Source organism: Rattus norvegicus, chromosome 13 (genome assembly GCF_021556685.1).
Source record: "Rattus norvegicus strain SHRSP/BbbUtx chromosome 13, alternate assembly SHRSP_T2T, whole genome shotgun sequence".
Taxonomy (NCBI): domain Eukaryota; kingdom Metazoa; phylum Chordata; class Mammalia; order Rodentia; family Muridae; genus Rattus; species Rattus norvegicus.
The window spans coordinates 91,662,560-91,681,071 of record NC_141546.1 but is presented as its reverse complement, the minus strand read 5'-3'; the positions used below and the strand labels follow the sequence as shown (position 1 = coordinate 91,681,071).

The 18,512-nt window shown below is 37.2% G+C and overlaps 1 protein-coding gene across 14 annotated transcripts in view; it reads left to right on the top strand.

Annotated features, from left to right (window-relative positions):
* Nucleotides 1-18,512, top strand: part of Akt3 (AKT serine/threonine kinase 3) — a 281,993-nt gene that overhangs the window by 138,438 nt on the left and 125,043 nt on the right. For 12 of the 14 annotated variants that reach the window (XM_087580524.1, XM_087580522.1, XM_087580526.1 and 9 more), the window contains one exon: nt 12,457-12,568. In XM_087580524.1, coding sequence (XP_087436650.1) covers nt 12,457-12,568 — 112 coding nt within the window. Of the gene's footprint in view, nt 1-11,849; nt 12,076-12,456; nt 12,569-18,512 lie in introns of those variants that run through there. The other 2 variants (XM_087580523.1, XR_015635163.1) reach the window with 2 other exon arrangements.

Genomic DNA, 18,512 nt, shown 5'->3' with positions numbered 1-18,512 from the left:
TGAGAGTTAAGTCAAGCAGGCAAAAAGCTTCCTTCTTCCATGCCCTTTTCTGTAGGTTGTCACTAAAAATTGTGGCCCTGATTTAGGGTGGGTCTTCCCACTTTCCCAAATGAAAACCAAGATTAGCATAAACCTTAAGTTCTAGAGAACAAGTAGGAAGATTGTATTGGGAGTATTATGTTCTCAACATTGTACCTAGTACTCAGAGAAATAAAAAAGGAAGAAATGAATCCTTAAAAAAACTGGTAGTATGTGCTGTACCCTTTCAGACAATGCTATCTCAGCTACTTGTCACAGGGATCCTGTGAGGTAAATATTTCGTTTCCCATCTTGAAAAGACTCAGAGAATCATGTGACATGCTTCTTGGTAGTTGTTAGAGCCAGAAATTAAATATTTGAGTAATAGAAAGCAAACTCGAAATTCTGCGTTTGTTACCCCACAGATAATAGTCATTGGATCTGAAGAATTTGTAATATAACAAAAATCCTCTGTGACACTTGGAATGAGTACTTGACGTTTCACAGTTAAAGTCTGGAGTAAGTTTTACAATTAAAATACAAATTTTAGGAAAGGGGAGATTTCTTAGAAGCTAGACTATCCAGAAAAACCTCTCTGGAGATTGAGATTCTTTAGAGAAATAATAACATTTTAAAGAACAGGCTGGATTCTAGGTAACAATACTATTCTAATTAAAAAACAATTCTTAAGAAATTCGGGCTAAATTTCTTTCCTTTTGAATTAAATATGTATACAATTCTCAGGAATAAATCAGAGCTCAGTGCTATGTCATTTCCTGTCTCTCTATAGAATGACGACTATGGAAGGAAAGGGGGTCTTCATTAGGGTTGCGATTGCAGTGATGAAGCATCATGACCCAAAGCACCTGGGGAGGAAATGGCTTACCTCACTCACAGTTACATGTAACAACTTGTCAAAAGCAGTGAGGCAGGAACTCAAGCAGGACTGGAATCCACACAGGAGCTGATGCAGAGGCCATGGAGGAATGCTGCCTACTGGCTTGTACCTCATGTCTTGCTCAGCTTGCTTGCTTCTAGAACCTAGGACTATGAGCCAGGAGTGGTACTACTCACAATGGGCTGGGCCCTCCCACATCAACCACTAGGTAAGAAAATGCATTATAGGCTTGCCTACAACCAGCCTATATGGTCACTTTCTCAATTGGGGTTCCCTCCTCTCAGGTGACTCTAGTTTGTGTCAAGTTGACATAAAATTAGCCCTCACAGAGGGATGCCTGAAATGTGCCACTTGAAATGGTTGGGTGGGGGAACACACTCATAGAAGAAGGCGGGAGATGGGAGCTTATGGATGGGAAACTGGGGAAGGGGATAACATTTGAAATGTAAATAAAAAAAAAGAAAGAAAATACTAAAAGGTTTGGTTCAGTCATTCCAGATATTTGTTTCCCCAAAGTCAGCATTAGGCCCTAGGAATTCTATTAGTTAATCTGGGTTTTGTTTGTTTGGTTGTTTGTTTCTGTAGTGTCATTTCTATTCATTGCCTCATTTAGTAACATAAAATAAGTTTATGGACACAGATAAATATTCCACTTCAAATCCTACCAGGGTGGTGTTTTTAAACTAAAAACTATTTTTAAGTATAGTTTTTAGCTTGGAACAGATAGATATATCTTGAAATGTTACATTAATAAAACTAAGACAATCCCTTTCTGTAGGGTGGTGGGAATGTGGGTAGAGAGAAGATGGACATCGGTCATCATCTAGACTGGGGCTTCGTATGAACCATAGATCCTAAGCCAACGCTGATGTATAGCTCTGGATTCTTAGATTGTTAGCTCATTACTAGTCCTTGCATTGCCTTCTGTGACACTTCCATATTTGAATGGCAAAAAGAATTCTGCTTCTTTCTTTCCAACTCTAATCAGTTATGATCTGATAAAATCTATAGAAAATGTGTGGTTGAGTGTATTTTATCTGATTTAGTCTTTGACTATTTCTTTTCTGTAAATTATTTTGCAACTTAAAATTTTAGTTTCTCGTTAGAGGATTGTATGTGGTTTTAAAAATAGTAATTAGAATCATGATTCTATTCCCATTGTAATTGATGCTTTAATTTCATTTTAAAATTTAATACATAGGGAACTGCAAGATTGATGGGAGTAAGGAAAGAACTGACATTTTAACAGCCTGCTATTTATCAGTTGTTTTACTTTCTATAATTTTATTTACCTTAAGAAACATTAGTTAAAATTATTCCTGTTTTTTCAAAAACTAGATAATAAGGCAGACCTATAGAGATTATAATTTTCTTAGAATCTCAAAGCAAGTATCTGTGGACTAATGCTTAGCTTAAATTCAACTTGATTATATATTAAGATTCTTCATGTAAAGAGCAGTCAATATCCATAGAAAAATCTGATTTTGCAGATCAGATGGTGTGTTCACACATGCGTATTTTAATTTTGAGTATGTTGAACCTGTTTAGAATAGATAAGGGTAAATACCAATGTAACTATCAGGTCTATTGATTATTTTGTAAAAAAACAAGTATTGCTTGTTTGTTAAAAAAAAAACAAACAAGAACTGAGCAGATCATATAAGTGTCCTGCATTAGAATTTTGACACATGTAGAATAAAGGAGAAGCTTTATGTCCAGTGCCTGTTCTATTCTTCCTCCTTACTTCAGCCTGTCTACTGCTTAGGGCTTCAGGGTGACAGTTTTTCTAGTGGGGAGTTCAGGAGAGAAATGCTTACTATCCTCTTAACTAGTTTGCCAGTGTTGTGGATCAACTCTTGTCATTCTCATCTAGTATATAAAGACACAGTTCAGAGTTGGGGAACAGTTTTATCTGAGGAAAGAATAATTGTGCAGAGAAGTTAGAACTATATACAGCCTTCAGCATTGGTCTTTATGGCAGAAGAGAAGTTACAGAACTGACACTTTAAGTTTAGAGGAAAGATCATCTGGATATTCTTAATAAATTATATAGTAATCAACATTTTGACAGATTATATTTGAGGTTCACATGTTTGTTGCTTCTCCTGAATTATTAGTGCTACATCACTGACTTAGTGTCCCCTGATCCCATATCTGTCTTGCTTTAAAAGCATTTGTTATATTTCTAGTAATGTTAAATGAGGCCTAAGGCCAGAGTGGAAGGAAGGGCCTTTCAACCTCAGGATTTAGAGATGATATAGATGAATTGTTTTGGGTTGCAAATAATACATAATCAAGCAGATGCTAATGGGAAAATGCAATGCAGGGGAAGAGAAAAGAGATTGGGGTGCTGTTTGGAAGTTCCGTAGAGGAGAGTACATTGCCCTTTTATTATAACAATGTTTCTGCACTATAATAAGGCCTTTCACTGCAAGTTCAGCCTTTTTCATTCATTTGTTTTGTACTCTGCTTCCTCTGTTACTAATTGTCAGCACAATAGTCTTCCAACTATGAAGTCTCAGTGTCCTTTTGGACCAATTTGTCATTGTCTTTCTCTCTCACCCCAACCCATGCACTCAGAATCTATTACCATGGTTGCATTTTTAGATATTTTGTATGTTTTAAAATGGCAGTGCTTTTGAAACCTGCCAGAATAGCTCATGGTAATTGAATCAGCTAACTAGCAACAGTTACTGCTTTCAAAATGCATACTGATAGTTTCTCTTTCTGTATGCTGTTCTTATAACTTAAATATGCATATAGTATATTAAAGCAATATTTTAGTCATTGTTCTTTTTGAACTTCATTATTGTTTGTATTATTTGCAGATACATTATTTGCCTTATAAATTATTGTAAGTTTTTGTGACTTTATAAAATTTTATGTCATTTCCCCATCAGTAATTTTATCATTATAGATAGTTTTATTTTGACAAAGCAATAAACAAAATTATCACAGACTGAGCTGAATAAATTCTATTATAAGTTTTTAAAATAGGTTAGTTGGTAGACTTCTTTCCTAGAATTCACAAAGCCTAAGATTCAGCCCCCAAACCTTAAAAAATGGAGTATGATGGTACAGGGCTGTAATCTCAACACTCAAGGGGTAGAGAGGCAAGATGACCAGAAGTTCAAGGTCATTCAGCTAAAAACTATGTTTGAGGCCAGCCTGAGCTACATGAGACATTATCCTAAGGGGAAAAGAGATATTAAACAGAAAAAGTATTTAAGGTATCAAGTTGCATTTTGTTATAAATATCATCAAACTGTTCACTTAATATCATTGTAGATTACTTATCATAAATATACCACATTTTTGGGTTCGGTCCCCAGCTCCGAAAAAAAAGAACCCAAAAAAAATATATACCACATTTTAAAGTCCATGGCTAGTATATTGTAATAAGTAAATATAAAAGTATTGTTCCCAATTCCTTATTTTGAGTCTAAGTGCTTGTAAGACTGTATTAAAACTCTCTCAGTAACGTGTTACACTTTACCTCTGTGTTTGACGTTTTAGTTCACAGTTAATACAGTGTAATTTTACTAGCAATTTCATGTGTGTAAAGAAAGGTTACTATAAAACCGTTAAATGTGTATTTATTTCATGAAAAGCAGGATATAGTAGATAGAGATCATGAGAAATATTAGTGGTGAAAATGCTGATTCTCAGAATAGGCTTTGGGTAAGTAGAATTCTCCAGGTTAACTATATTCATTGAAGAAAAATATTATGAGAGGTTCATGATTTAAAGCTACAAATAGTATCACCTGAAGTACCAAAGTAGTATTTTAAAATGCCAGATTTTGAAATATAGGTCATGAAAGTGAAGACATACCAGAATATAAAAATTGTATGAGGAACCTGATCAGAGGCTCCTCATTATTGACTTTGCTAAGCAATAAAGAATGAGAATTTGTTTTATTTTCTATTTCTTTGCATGGAAAAATATGTTGCTCTTGTGTAATATGTTTTTGGCTTAGGGACAGTAACTAGAAATGTGAAGCTGGGTGTAGATCATTTTGGGGATCAGTTATTCATCATTAGTAAGTATACATGTTGATTATGTAATTATCATTGTTAATGTACAGCATGAATCCCAGCCATGAAAAGAATCCAGAGAGATTGATGTCTTTTTCTTTGGCTGGACCTAACCTGAGAAACAATCAGTACAATCCACCAGGATTCTGCAAGGAAATGTTCCTTTTCTATTCTTCCTTGTGCAGTGTTAGAGCCAGGAACAAAGACATCCAACCTCTTCCTTCCTGCAGTAAGTTTAGCAGGTGAAAATTGTCTTTGTGATGAAGAGGCATGAGAAACCAGTGGAGAGAAACCAAGCGCAGAGAAGGATTGGGGGGGGCAACAAATAGACTAGTCTAGTCTCCTTGTTTCCACAGATTACACAGTATTCACAGACAATTGTTCTAGCACTTTTGTTTTTCAGAAGAGATTGTGATTTGGATTCATACACTTTTTAGGTACATGTTCAAATAGTTTCACACAAGCTGTGCATTGTGAACAAATTATTTAGCTAGTTTGAGCCTTGTAGATTTGTTCATTTACAAAATGGAGAATAATTACACTGGTTATGTTTGTGCTTTAAGTTGGAAACATTTAGAAACCATTCAGAGTGCAGCATTTGGCACATACTGGTCATTTAATGGTTGTACTTGAATTGCTATTCCATTGGCTATGAACGTTACCTGTTTTCAGTATCTTACATGAATACCTTTTAAGATGGAGCTGTAATTGGACATCATTTCTTTTTATTGAACAATTGGAAACATTAAACGGAAAGTATATTAAATTGTACTATACTTAAACGTTTAAAAGTAAACTTGCAGTTGGCATCATTTAATTATTCAATATAAATTATGATATAGGTATGATAGTAGAATACAGTATGTTTTTATATTGACAATCAGAACTTTTGTTTAATATTTGTTTGTTTTGTGGAGGGAGATGGTCTTAATATATAGCCCTGGGTATCCTGTAACTACTTATGTAGATCAAGCTAGCCTCAGCCTCATAGAGACCCAACTACCCCTAGAGTATGTGCCACCATGCTGAGCCTTAGTAGATTAATTTTAAAAGGATAAAAGTAGTATTTAAAGATTAAAAAGTTTCAAATAAAATTTTAAGCTTTTTAATAAAACCTGAAAAGATTATCAGAATTCCTTTTGGAAATATATACATATACATGTTAATTGGCTTTGAAGTTTGCAGAAAAATTAGAATTTCGAACAAACTTTGTCTGTGGTTCAGAATGATGAAAAGTATGCAGAGTATTTGAAATTCAGTTTGGTTACTCTGGAAAGCTTAGCTAATGTAACTGCTTAACGTAGGAGCATTTAACAGAGATTTGAAAGAGGATGCTCCCTGTCTCAGGCAGTGCCAGCCCAATGACCTGCTCTGTGCCGCACAGATCACAGAGGCACAGTCTAATGCATGTGCCGTGCATATCATGTATCCACAATGCTGACCACAAAAGAAACTGAAAAGTTAGTATTTTGTGGCATAAGATCATTATTTTACAAGACTCTGGTAGTGCTTCTTTCTTTTAGGTTAAGTTGACTTTAGTTAGGATGACTTGTCTACAGCTTAGAGTAGGACATGGAAATCATGCATTATTAGTGTTTCATGACCTATGTGACCACCTTGTCAGTTAGTTTTACATGAAATCAGGAGGCCTAACATTTGATACATTTATATTTATAATTATTTTATCTTCTTGATGAATTACATTTATCTAGTGTATAGTTGCTTTCTCTTTCTCTTTTTCTCTTTATCTATTTTTACCATGAAGTATATTTCATTCAGCTATCAGAATAGCCTTGGTTTCTATTTGCTTGGTAGATTGTTTTTTACCCTCTGATTCAGTCTTTTGGTCCCTTTACCAGTGATATGTATTTCTTGGAAAGAATAGAGAGAGGTAGATTTAGTTTTTCAATCCTGTCTACCAAACTGTGTCTCTTCATTGGTGAGTTGAGATTATCTATATTTTAAATTAGTATTAAGAGACAATTATTCATTGTGATAATTTTGTCAGTTGTTTTTCTGGCTAGTTGGACTGTTGTTAGTATCAGGATGTGTTGGTTTACTGCACTGAGCATGACGGTGAATTGCTACATTCCATGCGCTTAGGATCGTGTGAAAACCTCCAGTGGTGCCGGCCTACTGGCCATGGGCTGCTTTCATTGGTGTCCTTTTAAATGTCTCTGCCAATTTTCACAGCTATCTTTGCTGAATGTAACAACATTCCATGGTTCTTAAAATTTAAGAATACTAATAAGACATCTGATATTATTCTAAATTCTAACATGTTTTCTTTTGTGAGTTGGAAGTTTTTTCCATATAGCATTTAATATTATTTCCTTGAATTAGATTTTTTTTTTCATTTTGACTTCATTGTGTTCTGAAGAGATCCCTATGTCTGTCTGCTGTTTTAAATTTCTTGTGTTTGGATGTGTGTCTCTATAGATTTACAAATACATTTTTAAATTCCTTTAGTGTTTATCTCAGATGTTTCTGGTTGTGAATTGATAGATTTGAACTGCCTTGCTTAGTTCTCAGAACTCTTAGGTGTTGTGGTATGCCCATTTGTTTATTTTCCTTTTTGATGTCTAGTGTAGTTCTTTGTTGACTTTGCTGTTTACATCTGATTTGTCTTACTCTATCATCTACTTGGCTAAGTCTATTGATGATGCATTCTGCTTTCCTTTTTTTGTTGCCATTAAAAATTTTATTTCTAATTACCCTCCCCTGTCTCAGTTTCCTTGTTGAATGTTTTTAAAACCAGTATTGTTAAATATTTTCCCCTCTATTTTTCTGGGTTTTTGGTTTTCTTTTTTTCTTCCTATGTTGATGTCTTTACTATCTGGTTTCAAGATTGTATTGTTTGCTTGTTTTTATCCAAGGAATCCTTATACATTGAGGTTTTTCATAGTTTTTGTGTTTCTGTGATGTAATTTGCTTGTCTCTTGGTATGGCTTTCTGTTACCTCTTGTGGGGAGCAGTGAAGCATGGGTCTTACAGAGCCTGAAGACTAGTCCCCAGTAGAAAGTAGAGAGCAAAAAACAAGGTTTTAGAAATGCAAACATATGCTAATTCTCTATTACTATCTAATATATTAATAATATATTAATGGCTATAAAACAACAAAGTATTGGTACAGAGACAGACAGATAGACCAATGGAATAGAATTGAAGACCCAGAAATGAACCCACACACCTATGGTCACTTGATTTTTGACAAAGGAGCCAAAACCATCCAATGGAAAAAAGATAGCATTTTCAGCAAATGGTGCTGGTTCAACTGGAGGGCAACATGTAGAAGAATGCAGATCGATCCATGCTTATCACCCTGTACAAAGCTTAAGTCCAAGTGGATCAAGGACCTCCACATCAAACCAGACACACTCAAACTAATAGAAGAAAAACTAGGGAAGCATCTGGAACACATGGGCACTGGAAAAAATTTCCTGAACAAAACACCAATGGCTTATGCTCTAAGATCAAGAATCGACAAATGGGATCTCATAAAACTGCAAAGCTTCTGTAAGGCAAAGGACACTGTGGTTAGGACAAAACGGCAACCAACAGATTGGGAAAAGATCTTTACCAATCCTACAACAGATAGAGGCCTTATATCCAAAATATACAAAGAACTCAAGAAGTTAGACCGCAGGGAAACAAATAACCCTATTAAAAAATGGGGTTCAGAGCTAAACAAAGAATTCACAGCTGAGGAATGCCGAATGGCTGAGAAACACCTAAAGAAATGTTCAACATCTTTAGTCATAAGGGAAATGCAAATCAAAACAACCCTGAGATTTCACCTCACACCAGTGCGATTGGCTAAGATCAAAAACTCAGGTGACAGCAGATGCTGGCGAGGATGTGGAGAAAGAGGAACACTCCTCCATTGTTGGTGGGATTGCAGACTGGTAAAACCATTCTGGAAATCAGTCTGGAGGTTCCTCAGAAAATTGGACATTGAACTGCCTGAGGATCCAGCTATACCTCTCTTGGGCATATACCCAAAAGATGCCTCAACATATAAAAGAGACACGTGCTCCACTATGTTCATCGCAGCCTTATTTATAATAGCCAGAAACTGGAAAGAACCCAGATGCCCTTCAACAGAGGAATGGATACAGAAAATGTGGTACATCTACACAATGGAATATTACTCAGCTATCAAAAACAACGAGTTTATGAAATTCGTAGGCAAATGGTTGGAACTGGAAAATATCATCCTGAGTGAGCTAACCCAATCACAGAAAGACATACATGGTATGCACTCATTGATAAGTGGCTATTAGCCCAAATGCTTGAATTACCCTAGATCCCTAGAACAAACGAAACTCAAGACGGATGATCAAAATGTGAATGCTTCACTCCTTCTTTAAAAGGGGAACAAGAATACCCTTGGCAGGGAAGGGAGAGGCAAAGATTAAAACAGAGACTGAAGGAACACCCATTCAGAGCCTGCCCCACATGTGGCCCATACATATACAGCCACCCACTTAGACAAGATGGATGAAGCAAAGAAGTGCAGACCGACAGGAGCCGGATGTAGATCGCTCCTGAGAGACACAGCCAGAATACAGCAAATATAGAGGCGAATGCCAGCAGCAAACCACTGAACTGAGAATAGGTCCCCTATTGAAGGAATCAGAGAAAGAACTGGAAGAGCTTGAAGGGGCTCGAGACCCCAAAAGTACAACAATGCCAAGCAACCAGAGCTTCCAGGGACTAAGCCACTACCTAAAGACTATCCATGGACTGACCCTGGACTCTGACCCCATAGGTAGCAATGAATATCCTAGTAAGAGCACCACTGGAAGGGGAAGCCCTGGGTCCTGCTAAGACTGAACCCCCAGTGAACTAGTCTATGGGGGGAGGGCGGCAATGGGGGGAGGGTTGGGAGGGGAACACCCATAAGGAAGGGGAGGGGGGAGGGGGATGTTTGCCCGGAAACCGGGAAAGGGAATAACACTCGAAATGTATATAAGAAATACTCAAGTTAATAAAAAAAAAAAAAAAAAACAACAAATGGAAATTCTGTAATATGTTATCAAGCTAAAAATTAAGTAGGATAGATATGGACATAATTAATACAGTCTTTGTTACTTTTCTACTGCAGAGACAAAGCACCATGACCTAGGTAACTTACAAAAGAAAGCATTGAATTTGGGTCTCAGTTCCAGAGGTTGACAGTACATGAGCATCAGGACAGGGACCGTGGTAGCAGTCAGGCGGGCATAGTGCTGTTGCACTAACCAGGAGCTTGCACAGGACCCAGGAGCATGAGGCAGAGAGAGCAAGAGCAGGGAGGAGGTGATACAGAGGTAGAGACTGGAAATGATGCAAGCTTTTGAAGCCAATACCCAGCTCTAGTGACAAACCTCTACCAACAAGGCCATACCTTCTACACCTTCCCAACAGAGGACCAAGCATTCCAAGAAACGAACTGATGGATACGATGCTCTTTGAAGCTACCAGTCAGGAACAGGACAGAATGGACAGAAACAGAGGAGAAGCAAGGTCAAATAAATTCAAAGGGGGTTGAAAGGAATGTTATGAAGGGATAGAAATGAGGAGAGATTAAAGTGGAAAAAGAAGGAAAGAGTTCATTTTCATAAACAAGATTAGTTAAATGAAGTATAGTAAATAAAGAAAAAATTAAAAATGTGTTTGTTACTAATGCATTAAAATTTAAGTAGTATTAAATTGGGAAAAATCATGTGGAAGCAAAAGAGAAGATAGGGAGAAGGAAAAAAGAGTGTCGAACAATGAATACGTAAAATTTAGATTAACATATAAAAAGGAATAACAAATAGCATGATATAAACTACACTTAAAATTTTATTAAAAGTTTAGTAAAACGGAAAAGTAGAATACAGAGAAGGTAAAGTATTGAATGGAACTTCTCTCTGTGTAGCACGTCAGATGTGTGTGTGTGTATACATATATATATATATGTATATATATATATGTATGTATGTGTGGAGGGTTTGTTGAGCTTGAAGACTCTTGTCTTTTGCTGATCCTGGACAGTATCTGATGTCTGCCAGAATTATTTCCCTTGCCTAGCATCCCTTCTTGTTCATGCACTGGGACCTCTGCAGTCTGCAGGGCTGGGCAGGGATACTACCTGCTTCCAGCTAGTTCTCTAGCTGGTGAATGATTTCTAAGTGTGCTTGAACTGTCGGAATCTACTCTACTACTGGGCTGTGCACAGACAGAATGCCCGGATAGGTGACTTCAGAGTTTTACCTGCCTGCCGACCTGAGGCTTGGAGCTCTCAGGCTCTCTAGGGTGATTCTCGGTTAATACGATCTGCTCAGCACTTCCTCGTTTGATTGGAGCCTTGCTGCACTGCTCTTCAACTTGTCAGTGTCTGATGTTCCCTGCTCTGCACAACCTTGCCTTACCCTGGGGTTGAGGCAGGCCAGATTAAGACTCCAGGGTCTGTTCGCTTCCTGTGTGTTGTCTCCCCAGGGAAACTCAGCTTTTTGTTTTTTTTTTTTTTGTTTTGTTTTTTGACTTTTTGTTTGTTTTGTTTTTTCTTTTAACAATTCCTTTCATAGGGGTTAGGAATTTAGCTCAGTGGTAAGGCTCTTGGCCCCGGGTTTGGTCCTCCGCTCCGAGGGGGGGAAAAACAAACAAACCAACAAACAAACCTAGTTCCCTTTCATGATGGTCCTTTGCCCTTCTAGTCATACAGAGGAACACAGTGGCACTTCTCTCTACCTCTGACCCATCGCCTGACGGAATCACTGTCTTCTTAAGTCCATAGTTGGATTTCAGTTTGTGAGGGCTACAGGCTCTCACTAAGGGCAGGACTACTTGGCTTGCTGTTTACAAGTGGCTTCTGCTTCCTTTCTGTTGTGAGAGAGGCATGGGACTTGACGTTAATCCATCAACATTAGACTGTGCTTTGATGTCTTCTAGAGATTCCCTGAGGGAACCTCATCAGCTCCTGGCTGACTGACTCTAGTGACTGTGTACCCTACGAATTATAAGCAGACTTCACAGAGATGAAAGCTACCCTTTTAACATGTTTGATACTATAATGCAATATCTAATGAAAAACAAGGGGCATGCAAATAAATAAATGCAACTATAGACATGGAGATGACAGAGCTGTGCCCAAAGGTAAACAAAACATTTATGGAATGATTATGATTTGATCTAGACCTGAAAGGACAGATATTGCTATAACAGTTGCGGCTTAAAATGGAAAGGGTTAAAATAAACAGGTGTTTCAGATAGTAGACGCTGCAGAAGCAAAAGTTAAAGGAAAGAGCAAGAGGTGTTTGGGAAAAATTGAAGAGTCATGTTTAGCAGGTTGAACTGGTCAGACTGATGATGGGCTCCAAAGAAATACTAAGGTCAGGTTGTGAATAATCTTGAACAGATACTTGTGGAAAACTCTAAGTTGCTATGGATTTTGTTTAGAATAACACTGCATAGTTGTTAACTGTTTAATGGTTTAAGTACTTGTGTATTTAAATCAATACTTGATTTTATTTATAGAATGTCAATTAATGAAAACAGAACGACCAAAGCCAAATACATTTATTATCAGATGTCTTCAGTGGACCACTGTTATAGAGAGAACATTTCATGTAGATACTCCAGAGGAAAGGTAAGAAATTTATTCATTCTTACTATATTTAAAAAAATAGTCAGTGTAAAGATGTATGTGTATCTGGATTCATTATTTGTAATTAGATATAAATATGTTTGCATTGTGTTACACTTTATTGTTCTGTTTCTGTTGTCTTCCATGTTTAAGTAGGGCTGGAAAATGACAGATCACCCTTGGACTACTTTAAAATAAGGTTCTTCTGAAAAAACGGTTCACAAACATTTTTTTAAACTTGAACACATTTTAGATACCAACTTAAGTGCTTATGTTTGAAATGCAGAATGAAATGTGGTAGTAAACGGTTTCAATATAACTGTCTGTATGCGTGTTAGTTCAGATGGCCAAATGGGAAGGATTCTGAGGGGTTTGTCTAAACTTTAGAATATTAGTAAATAACAGGATTGATTAGTGTGACTAATCAATGTCCTGTGACTGATACTGATCAGCTCTGTGACGTCCATGGGGCTATATTTCCATTCTTTTGATCCACTGCTTTTGTACCTACAGTGTTGCATTTACTTCTATCTTAGTGTGCTTTCCTCTGATGACCTGATAACAATTAGATCTAGCAAACTCAGTCACAGAGTTATTTTCCTACAGATGTTATTCTATTTTATCCTAATCAACAACTTTTCAAAGTAGAGTATTAATAGCCTTCTTTTTTAAATGAATAGCTTATTCTAACATGCTTCTCTAAGACTTTAATGAAGACAAAATAATCTTTTAAAATCCTAATAAAATGATCAGTGACCAAAGTTTTTGTTTTTGTTTTTTCTATTCTTTTAAATACGCTGTATTGAACCAAAGGATTTTCCATGCTAGGGGAGTGCTCTAGATCACTGAGCTGCAGACCTACCCTAGCACTTTTTTTTAATGCAACATTTATTTACTTATTTATTTTTCCATTTTTTAAAAACCAGATATTTCTTATTTACATTTCAAATGTTATTCCCTTCCTGGTTTCCTGTCCATCAGCCCCCTAACTCCTCCCCCTCCCCTTCTATAAGGGTGTTCTCCCCCCATCCAGCCCTCCTTACCACCACCCCCCCCCCAACTGGGGGTCCAACCTTGGCAGGACCTAGGGCTTCCTCTTCCACTGGTGCCCCAACAAGGCCATCCTCTGCTACATATATAATTGGAGTCCAGGGTCAATCCATGTATAGTCTTTGGGTAGTGGTTTAATCCCTGGAAGCTCTGGTTGGTTGGTATTGTTGTTCTCATGGGGTTGCAAGTCCCTTCAACTCTTTCAGTCCTTCCTCTAATTCCTCCACTGGGGGTCCCATTCTCAGTTCAGTGGTTTGTTGCTAGCGTTTGCCTCTATATTTGACATGCTCTGGCTGTGTCTCTCAGGAGAGATCTACATCCGGTTCCTATCAGCATGCACTTCTTAGCTTCATCCATCTTATCTAGTTTTGGTAGCTGTATATATATGGGGCACATGTGGGGCAGGCTCTGAACGGCCGTTCCTTCAGTCTCTGCTCCACACTTTGTCTTTCCATGCCCTCCTATGGATATTTTTGTTCCCCTTTTTAAGAAGGAGTAAAGCATCCGCATTCCTAAAATATTATTTTAATAATACTTTTAAGGGTGTTCCCCCCCCATCCAGCCCTCCTTACCACCCCCCACTGGGGGTCCAACCTTGGCAGGACCTAGAACTTCCTCTTCCACTGGTGCCCCAAGAAGGCCATCCTCTGCTACATATATAATTGGAGCCAGGGTCAGTCCATGTGTAGTCTTTAAATTGTGATATATTTTAGGAATATAGAAAAGGTAAATACCAGTGTGGCACAAGTAATATTTTATTTTCTATACTTGCAGTATTATTCTTTGTTTTGGTGTATACATGCTTATGTGTTCCCACTTCTCATACCTAACTCCCATTCATCTACCCTATTTGCTTTCGGTAACTGACTCTTCATTTGCCTGTGCGGAACATAGAGCTGTGGTCATAATAGCTATTGTGTTTTTGGTGTCTTAAGTGTCAGGCAGCAATTTTCTCCCCATACTTACCTTGATTTTGATAGGCTAGGTAGGTCCTCTGGCTATATATTTACATAGTTTTATTCCTTTTTTTTTCATTGTATGTGTATGTGTGTTTTGCTAGCATGTGTGTCCATGTACCATGTTGCATACTACGCATAGAGTCCTGAAGAAGATTTCAGATCTCCTGGAACTAGAGGTACAGACTTAAGGTTGTTAGTTCCCCCATGAGTACCCAGAATCAAACCCAGGTTCTCTGGAAGAGCAGCCAATGCTCTCAACCACTGAGCCATCCTTCTAGGCCCCTCCCCAGTTTTTAAAACAAGTGTATTATTACCATTACTTTTGTTTGCTTTTTGTAAACTTCTTAACAGCAAGGATCATATCTTGTTTTGTACAGTCCAGGGTAGGATGACAAAGTTTTTACTTGGTGATAAATTAATGCAGCATTCCCGTTATTATATTTCTTTGAAAAATGTTATTATGAGTGGATTTTTAACATTTACTAAAGCTTGTTTGATTTTGCCACTTTTGCTCCCAAAGTTGGATATAAGCCATATCTTTTTAATTTGGAGTGGAGGGGCTTAGACAGTTTCTTGCTTTGCAGACCCAGGTTGGCCTGAAACTTAGACTGTCGATCTTCTGCCTTGACTTCCTGAGGGCTGAGATTAATATGAGATGTGAGGTAGACAACAGCTATGTCAGATCTTAAGCCTCTGAAGTTCTTTGACTTTCCTTCAGTATTTGTCCACTCATCTGAAGAAACAGTTTTCTTTTCATTTATTTGTAAGAAAATGGAAATTAACCTAGTGAGGTTACTATTGGAGTATGCGATTTCTACACTCATTAGGCACCTGCTCTCTGGAGATTTTATAGAGCTACCATCTGGTTTCAGCAAGGACTGAGAGCTGTCTCAAGGTTCGATATCCTGTGTGATGTTCTGGCCCCAGTCTGAAATTCTTTTTGTATTGTAAACTGGATGGATTCTTGCTGTGTGTGCTACTTTATTTCAGTGGATAATATAAGATTGGGACAGTTTTTTAAAAGCGGTAAGTCTGATGTCTCAGATCTTACTGACTCATTCTTCATGCTCATTGAATTATGAATATGTAGGTGTGCACATGTGTGTGCTCGTGTATGTATATTTCTGTGTGTGTGCACACGTGCATGCCTCTGTGTGTGTGTGTGTGTGTGTGTGTGTGTGTGTGTGTGTGTGTGTGTGTGTGTAGGCTTTTAGATTTTCATTCTCTTTTTTGCCTTTATATTTTCTGTTGTCCTTGATAGTAGTACTGGTTTTAATTAGAGAAATTTTATTAAATTTTTAACTTGACACAGTTTCTCATATTATCCTTTTTTAATAAAAATATGTTTAGATATTTTACTTCATTTCTGGTATTTCTGGGTCTTTAGGTAGGTCTGTTTCCAATTTTCTGAGGAACCTCCAAATTGATTTCCAGAGTGGTTGTACCAGTTTGCAATCCTACCAGCAATGGAGGAGTGTTCCTCTTTCTCCACATCCTCATCAATATGTGTTGTCACCTGCAGTTTTGATCTTAGCCATTCTGACTGTGTAAACAAGGTAGACTCTCAGTGTCATTTTGATTTGCATTTCTCTGATCACTAAGGACTTTGCATTTCTTTAATTGCTTCTCAGCCAGTTGCAATTTCTCTGTTGTAACTTCTCCGTTTAGTTCTATACCCCATTTTTTGATTGGGTTGTTTGTTTTTTGGAGGTTAACTTTTTGAGTTCTCTATACATTTTGGATATTAGTCCTCTATCAGATGTGGGGTTAGTGCTGATTTGTCTTATTGACTATGTCTTTTGCCTTACAGAAGCTTTCCAGTTTCATGAGGTCCCATTTATCAATTCTTGATCTTAAGAGCATAAGCCATTGGAGTTCTGTTTAGGAAATTTCTGCCTGTGCCAATGAGTTCAAGGGTTTTTCCCATTTTTTATTCTATTAGATTGAGTGTATCTGGTTTTATGTTGAGGTCCTTGATCCACTTGGACTTGTGCTTTGTGCATGGTTACAAATGGTTTATTTTCATTTTTTTACATACAGAGATCCAGTTAGACCAGCATCATTAATTGAAGATGCTTTCATTTTTTTCCATTGTGTATTTTTGGCTTCTTTGTCAAAGATCAAGTGTTATTAAGTGTGTGGTTTTTATTTCAGGGTCTTCAGTTCTATTCCATTAATCAACCTATCTGTCTCTGTACCAATACCATGCAGCTTTTATCACTATTGCTGTGTAGTAGAGCTTGAGGTATGGGATGGTGATTCCCCCAGCTGTTCTTTCATTGTTAAGAATCGTTTTCACTATTTTGGTTTGTTTTTTTTTTTTGTTTTTTGTTTTTTTTTTTTTTTTTGCCTTTCTAGATGAATTTGAGAATTGCTCTTTCCATGTCTTTGAAGAATTGTGTTGGAATTTCAATGGGGATTGCATTGGATCTGTAGATTGCCTTTGGTAGGATGGCCATTTTTACTATGCTAATTCTGCCAATCCATGACTATGGGAGATCTCTCCATTTTTCTGAGATCTTCAATTTCTTTCTTGAGAGACTTGAAGTTCTTATCATAAAGGTCTTTCACTTGTTTGGTTAGAGTTACCCCAAGACATTTTATATTATCTGTGGCTATTATAAAGGGAATTGTCTCCCTAATTTCTTTTACAGCCTGTTTATCATTTGTATAAAGGAAGGCTACTAATTTATTTGAGTTAATTTTATATCCATTCACTTGGCTGAAGTTGTTTATCAGCTGGAGGATTTCTCTGGTAGAATTTTTGGGGTCACTTATGTATACTGTTATATCATCTGCAAACAGTGATGCCTTTAATTCTTCTATGATAGTTTGTATCTCCTTGATCTCTTTTTGTTGTCTTATTGTTCTAGCTAGCACTTCGAGTACTATATTGAATAGATATGGGGAGATTGGGCATCCTTGTCTTGTCCCGGATTTTAGTGGAATTGCTTCAAGTATCTCTCCATTTAATTTGATATTGGCTATTGGTTTGCAGTAAATTGCTTTTATTATGTTTAGTCATGGGCCTTGAATTCCTGTTCTCTCCACTACTTCTAACATGAAGGGGTGTTGTATTGTGTCAAATGCTTTTTCTGTATCTAATCAGATGATCGTGTGTTTTTTTCTTCGAGTTTGTTTATATGGTGAATTACAGTATTTGTATATTGAACCAGCCTTGCATCCCTGGGATGAAACCTACTTGATTGTGGTGAATGATGGTTTTGATGTGTTCTTGGATTCGTTTTGTAAGAATTTTATTGAGTATTTTTGCATTAGTATTCATAAGCAAGATTGGTTTGTAGTTTGTTTGTTTGTTTGTTTGTTTGTTTTCTGGTAGGGACCTCGTGTGATTTAGGTATCAGAGTAATTGTGACTTCACAGAATGAATTAAGTAGTGTTCCTTCTGCTTCTTTTTTATGGAATAGTTTGGGGAATATTGGTATCAGGTGTTCTTTGAAGGTCTGGTAGAATTCTGAACTAAATCCATCTGGCCCTGGGTTTTTTTGGTTGGGAGGTTTTTAATGATTTCTTCTATTTCCTTATGGGATATGGGCCTGTTTAGAAAGTTTACCTGCTCTTGATTTAACTTTAGTATGTGGTATCTGTCTAGACAACCATCCATTTCATCTAGATTTTCCAGTTTTGTTGAGTATAGGCTTCTGTAGTAGGATCTGATGATTTTTTGTATTTTCCTCTGTTTCTTTTGTTATATCTCTCTTGTCATTTCTGATTTTGTTAATTTGGATACTGCCTCTGGGCCCTTTAGTTAGTTTGGCTAGGGGTTTATCTAGCTTGTTGATTCTCTGAAAGAACCAGCTTTTGGTTTTGCTGGTATTTCTTTGTATTGTTCTCTTTGTTTCCATTTGGTTGATTTCAGCCCTGAGTTTGAGTATTTCCTGCCTTCTACTCCCCTTGGGTGAGTTTGCTTCTCTTTG